The 7,313-nt window shown below is 41.5% G+C and overlaps 1 protein-coding gene across 1 annotated transcript; it reads left to right on the top strand.

The window, feature by feature from the left end:
* Positions 1–6,702: 6,702 nt before the first annotated feature.
* Positions 6,703–7,278, top strand: LOC143428407 (RRP12-like protein). Its single transcript, XM_076903243.1, has 2 exons — positions 6,703–6,968; positions 7,058–7,278. Exons 1-2 carry the CDS (start codon positions 6,833–6,835, stop codon positions 7,258–7,260), a joined length of 339 nt encoding a protein of 112 aa, XP_076759358.1. The 5' UTR covers positions 6,703–6,832; the 3' UTR covers positions 7,261–7,278.
* The last annotated feature ends 35 nt before the right edge of the window (positions 7,279–7,313 follow it).

Below are 7,313 nucleotides of genomic sequence, written 5' to 3'. Positions count from 1 at the left end.
CCCTAAAGCTGTATCGACCGCTCTATCGGTCGTTCCCTTTCGAATAATTATTGCGACGCTGCTTCTGGTATAACGTCACCCAGGAAAAATCGTTCAACAGGAGAATCGAGGATGGCGGCGGTCTTTTCGAGCGGTCGGACGCGTCGAGTAACTTGGGTCGGTTCGTATCGATCGAACGGCGGATCGGTCTGAAGGCTCGGTGGTCGCCGGTTGCGGCGATGAATAGGCGTCGAGTCTGTTTTCGAATTGTAGACAAGGCGAGCTATTTTTGTGACAGGAGATTTAACAGGTTCGGTTGGAACTTGAGAGAAGCGTGGAAAGAGAAGGTTGAAAAGAATGAAGGAAATTGAAGCTACGGAGAGGACTAAAAAAAATGAGGAACTTGTTAAGTAAATAATGGAGACTTGTGAAAATGAGTGAAACACTAATTTCGCTATTTTCTGCTATTTTCCAGGAGACACCAGGGACACTGTACGTAGGATTTCGAATACGGTCAAAAATCAAGTGCCGGTGTAATACAATACATTCATACGGTGGACTGTCACGGACGCCATCGCCTGTTTATCGTACATCGATATCCGACTAATTTTAATATTAATTGTTCATTATTCTATTTTGGCTTGCATCACGCTACGACTGATAAGAGTACAGAGCCATTACGATAACGAATTATCAGCTCAAGATGCATTCCATTACACGGAAACTTTAACATTTGTCTACAACGTATTTTAATTTTTCACTATTGAGACGTTTACGAGCTCCAGACAGCGTCCTTCGCACGGTATATCCCATACGCAAACTTGTACACCTGCAGGACTCCACGTCAATCTGTATCGACCGTTTTATCGACAGTGAACCGTGTGTACGCGAACACGTGGTAAATTTACATTCTAGACGGCCCACGCAACTATCTTTAAATCATAATACGACGAGCGATACCTTACAGGTGGATAATTCCCCCTATTAATTCACATGATATAATTGCTTCCACAGCGAGAACGTTACTTGATACGCTTTTTATGCAAACATATAGAAAACTTGCTCTCAAGTTGGAAACGTTACAAATTGTACTTCTATTACTTGTTAGCAAACGTTTACTAATTAAGCTAGATGATAATTGCCGACAGATATTCTAATCACGGAAAAGATAATATCCTCGCTCAACTTAATTTCAATTGTTAATCATTGCACGTAACGGTCACTCGCGGTTTAGCTGATAAGTTGTACCTCCTGTAGTATCGAGCTTCTTTTCGAATATCTCCTACGGAACGATTATAGATTTTAGAAAGGCCAAGGGTTGTTTCCGAGTTGTTTGGCGGGAAACGTTTGGTGGGTTCGATCGATCGATCGCGTTCGAAATTGAGTCGACGTCCCACCAAGCTGCGATTAATCCTATTACCTGCTTCGTCGTTATCAAGCAGTCTTTGTTTTTCGCTTCCCGTGCAATTAAACTCCACCGTTGGACGAGTTGATAGAATTTTCGATAAACTATTTGTCGTTCGCCATTAACCCTCTCGCGGACCATTTCCATCGAGATTCGCGATCTCTCCGTCGAACCGCTCGTTAAAACTTGTTATATATTCATCAATGAGAATCTAAATCCAGATCGTGTCACGAGAGAGAACTTTTTCTGAATGAATCTCGAAGCACGCGAGCAGATTTCCCGAGTCGCGAGTTATGAACGAGTATCGTTCACCAGCTGGTCGTAGAGAGGAAACAATGGAGCTGAGACCGATATTAACGCGATCCATGATAATGGCACCGTGAAGTTTCACGGATATAAGTGGGGAGTAACCGTTCTCGTTATGGCGTACGTGCTTTCCCAAGGTTTTTCCTTCGAACGCGAGTTTCCTCTCTTCCGCGATCGGGCGCGCGCGAACGATCGTCACCGGGAGTTTCTTCCAATTAACGTTAACTGCGGATGTGATTCACGTAAATCCGAGCGAAATCTCTGCTACTATTACGAATACGAAATTGTGCTAATTTAAATAGACAGAGGTAAAGTTGTAATCGTAGAACGCGAGGAGATGAACAGTCGACTCGATAACCGTCGGTCTTATTTCAGAATTCACAATAATTTTGACAACTATTTCGTTTGTTTTTAGTTTCAAGTAAATCCGATGACAATTTGAACTGGATGGAAATAAATGAACGAATCGTAAGGAAGGGAGAGATCATTTGAAGGAGGATCGATCAGCGAGGAAGACGATCGAAGATCGCGCAGCCCTTACAGCGCGGACCTGACACGGCTGTTACAACAAGTTGCATAATCTTGTTCCTGCAATTACTCTCGATGACCCCCTCGTGCCTGTCGTCAATGAAATCGTGTGTTTACCAAGGGAACGATGCCTCGGAGCAGCGTATGAGACTTTCAGCACGTGTCTTGCGCAACCGAATCGTGTCGCGATATTCGAGCAACGGTATCCGCATTAACGAAACGATTTTGCATATGAGATTATGATATTCAATTTGAATTTAGCTCGAAGAATTAGAGATCCGATTAGCGTTCGTCATTTTCGTCCAAACGACGAATATTATTAATATATTTTATACATATTTGAATAAATTTGGACGATAATAGGAGTGCGCGCGACTGCAGAATGAAATATTTAGAAACAAAATGGTTAAGCTGTTATCATCGAGACCGTTAAACCGCAGCTATGAATAATTATCTGCATTTCCGTCCATGATGTTTCCAATGTTCACTATCAATGTTATGATAACCAGCATTTTTCCTCATACGACTTGCTATTTTGTTACTGAATCTTGTTACTTAACGATAAGTATGCTACAAGGAAAAGTGTTTCTTCTTACGGAAGCAATATCGTGAACGCACAAATTCTACTGTGGAAAGCGAACGATGTGAATAATACAAGTTACTCTGTTACCAGCACCAGACGCATATACGCGGATACGCGTTATCCAGGAAACATACGGATTGTAAAAAGATTAAAAAACAATGCGGCGAATAAAGGACCAAGGAGCGACGGATTGCACGTGTCCAGTTGAAGCGCGAAAACTCGTCGCACGACAAAGGATCCAGCAGCTGGATCTGCTCCGAGGACCAGAAACGTTAGACAAAACGGAGGGGTCGCGTATAAAGGGGTGCGCAGGATCGTCTGGGATAGAAAGAGGACGTATCGGACCCTCAAAAGTCCCTTCCAGGTGCCTCCTTTGTCCACGCGTTCCCTTCGTGGAACCACGGAATAAACCGTGCCGAGCGAAACCTCGAGTTCCCTCCATCGTAGCCAGAGAACCGTGGAATTCCATTTCCTTCATCTGTTTTTCTGCCATTTTTCGTGAGCGAGAAGAAATTGCCGCGGATTGAAAAGGAACAGGGTGGAAAACTGACGTCGATGTGAGTCTGCGCTTGAGGAATGTTAGTGTTCTCCTTCCTTTTTTTTGTGCCAGGTAGCCGGCTGGTGATTTTTACGACGTTCTCTCGCGAAGAAATGGCTCATTAAACATGCTAATGCACCGAGCTGTATCAACCTTCGCGCGGTCGAGCCTCTGTACGTGGCACAAATTGCTTGTTCGGCTTTTTACCGTCTACCTGTAAATTTACACGTCCGCGGTGGTCGAGGTAACGATGACGCCGAAAAATGGGATCTCGTGGACGGTTCTTCTACGGAAGTTGAACATTTGTTGGTCGAGCAAGTTTGGAATTGAGTCGTGAAAAAAGTCATCGAGGAGGTGCGAGTAACATGCGCAAGAAAGTTCCGATGAAGAAATTTGTAAGTGAAATTTGTAAATGAATTTAATGATTTGCGATTTGAAACCTGTAAGTGAATTTCTTTTAAAGAAAAGAAAGAGAAGACGCCCGCCAAGAGTCTATTGAAAATTCATGCTGGTAGCAACTCGGATCCTCTCGCGTTAAGGAGGATTTGTCCAACAAACGTGTGATATATGATTCTCGTAGTAACTCACCTGACCAAGTCGGGTAATTACTTGAGAGGTGTTATTAGTATGTTTATTCCTCTGACAAAATAAAATACTGTTCACGCGCATCATGAAGGAAAAATAAATTATTCCCTTATCGATGGTAATTAAAACCTCTAAATAGGTGTATTTACGTGGTTGCAATTAGAAAATTGTACACTACAAAATTTCATTTGATATTTTCCGTTGCAGTAAGCGCCTCGAAGGACTCATTAAGCGTGAGAAGCGAGCAGAAGCCAGCGGACGGGGTGGAATTCCGTGAATTCGCCCTCCCCCTTAACGCGTGGGTTGTCTCTCCGTGACGTAATGGAATCAATACGCCAGTCTGAGTTCACCACCTACGTCACCGATGACGACTGGCGTCGTAGCAGTTCGCCAGCCGTTTGGAAACCAGAACACCGTGTCCTCGTGGAGACTTAAACTCACTTTCTGCGTTAATTCAATTTCCAAAGCGCGCAGCGTCGCTCGAATCGGGCAGAATCGACTTCGAATTAGCCGAGGAACAAGATTGAGCTTTTCTCCTTTAATCTCGTTCTATTCAATCGTTGATCCTTCTCGAGAAAGGCGTCATAAGTCTTCAGCGTGTCCTGTGAGCCTCTCATTTAAAATAATGGTAAAATAATGGTTCGATGAGATAACTCGATCAAAATTTAGAAGAAATAGTTCACCCTTTGGAGATCGCTCGAATGATTAATCGAGGCAAGCTATTCTCTCATAATTTGATTTGGGATGTTCAAAATGAGTTTGAGAATTATTTCGACTGCCAGTTGGAAACTCGTACAATAAAAAGAAAAATCGCGTGGCTACCAATGTCGATCATTAACGTATCCATTGATTATAGACCGTGTAATTGGAACGGCAAACAGTCAAAAGTCTCGAGAGATGTTTGCGCGAATTACGAGTCAACCAGACGGTCCATCTCCATCGCCAATGGTAAATTCTTTAATTTACTAGTAAAACTCGTGACTAAACTCGGAACGGATCAGCGATCGTTGTCCTCGTTGCTGGAATCAAAGGATGCATCCCCCTTGCGCGGATACGTTCTCCGTTTCCAGAAGCGTTTAGCACGCCGTGTGTTTTAAGCGTGATAGATATATTAGAATTTGCGTGATGTACGCGTATATGGTACTTGATGAATAGAGGTAGATTCCTGTTGAAAAGTTCTAAATTGTTCATTTCGAGAAGGCATCGAGTGCAAAGGGTTAACACCAGTTCACGATCTACACTGGAATAGGAATTCACATTATGAATCCAATTCTGAAATGGACTTGAGTTAATTCCACGATTTGTTTCAGATAGCACCCCCCACGGGGCAAGGTTTTTCCTATCCATCCGCATCGATCGATTGATGCGATTCAGCAAGACGCCGTCAAGGATTGTTCCGAACCATTTGACCCAGTTAAAACCACCGGCGGTGTCGCGAAAACGACTTGTTAAAAAAAAAAGAAAAAAAAAACGATGCCTGACGAATAGATTGCATAACAATACCGATTGCCAAAAATAGAAATTCAAGGGCGAAACCATTTGAGAGTGAATTTAAAAAAAATTGGAGCAGTACGTTGTTCGCGATAGAAAGGATCTTTTGTTTCAACGTGTACTACTAGCATTTGGAAAGCCATGAATTGTAATGCCGATTAGTGGAAGCCGTTGCGAAAGAGTTATTCGCGAAAAGAACATAAGAAAGGAAATCGTTGGTGTGAAAGGAGCGAAGAATCCTTGCGCAGAGGTTCTTTGATACTTGGAGGATTTAAACAGCGATGGAGAATAAGAAAATGTTTCTGTTCCAATTGCTCCAATTGTGCCTCGAACGAAACTTTTCTCGAAAATTAAGTGTCGTTCGGTTAAATTTATATTCCATTTTAAATTAGTGTCGAGTGTAGTGGTCATCGTAGTGCTCGGAAAGTCAAGTTCTACGGCTGGACAAGTTAATAGCATTTCGTTTAAACGCGGTATCCAGCAAGAAAATTGCGATAGCGCCGTGACAAAGGGTAACGAGCATTATCGGGCGGAGTTTTATCGCTCTCCAGCTACAACAAAAATACAAATATTCAACCATTAATTTCGCTACCGTTAACGATAAAACAGCCAAGTTAATTACGCATAAAGCGAAATGATAAAATACACCGAGTTCCGACATTATATTAGATATGATTACTTAAAGCGTTAACTTAAAGCTTCCTCTTTGAAATGCTTTAACTTTCTCGTCAAGTGTTCAATTGGAACCCGGGTTTTTCGACTCTGCGTCAGGAGAATATGATGCCCGTGGAGGTGTCTGAAAAGCACGCGGGAAATTCAAGTTTCAAAAGTCGGAGTTTCGATTGAAAAATCACAAAAATTGAAAATTATATCAGGGCATTTTATAAATTAATATAATACATTTTATATAACTAAAATTCATGTAAATTTATGAGGGATGAGGACTCAATCCAAGAGATGGATCCAAGGACAAGATGATTTATATTATAGTTATAATTAAAGGATTAATCTCTCGTCCATTAATGTTACATTTCATATATTCTTTATCAAAATTAAGAAAAGAAAGTAATATAAAAGGCACAGTGTTTGTAAATTTAATTAATGAGATACTGTTATTGATAGTAGGCTTTAAAAAGCTGGTGGCGCCATCTCTGTGAAAAGTGCTCAAACTGGTCGCACTTAGTTACCGATAGCGAAGTAAACTACTGAAAGACCCGTGGCGTCATCTGTGAGAAAAGTGCTCAAACTGAGCTATTAATGAACTGCAAGCAGCGATAGCGATCCTTTACGAATGCACGTGCAACATGAACCTAACCTCTCCTTATCGTTGACGTGAATAAAAACAAGAAAATTGTATATTTCTGTTGAGGTGAATGGTTAAAGTTTTGCGTGTTTTTGCGAACGAAACAGGGAAAGTATGGGAAAATTAGGGCCTCGGTTGAACAGTCGTAAAAAGGCGAAACGATGGCCGAAAGGCCAAAGCTCCAGTTCTAATCCAGAAACGAAAAAGCATCGTGATCAAACAACATGGATGTTTTTTAAAGATCACTCAGGTATTAGAGATCGCAGATAATTTTTTCTTTAATATCGCATAATCCTTTTGTCCCTTGTCATACCGAATCTTTTAACTCTGTTTTCATAGCTTTGGGCAAGCCGGGTATAACTACGGAGGATTTACAAAAGCATGATGCGATTCAAGGAATTGAACCCCAATTCGAGAAGCTTGATCTAGATGAAAATGCATCCGAAACATATACCGAAAACACCGTCGATACATTTGCTACTAATTACAGTAATTGTTCGAATGTATCGTTCAGTAGGCGAGTTAACAGCAATTTAAATTAGCTATCATCTTCTTTAAGATTTCACATAAACTGTATATATAATAATTTTTCAGA

The sequence above is a fragment of the Xylocopa sonorina genome, chromosome 10 (assembly GCF_050948175.1).
Source record: "Xylocopa sonorina isolate GNS202 chromosome 10, iyXylSono1_principal, whole genome shotgun sequence".
Classification (NCBI taxonomy): Eukaryota; Metazoa; Arthropoda; class Insecta; order Hymenoptera; family Apidae; genus Xylocopa; species Xylocopa sonorina.
This window is presented reverse-complemented; position numbering and strand designations above follow the sequence as displayed.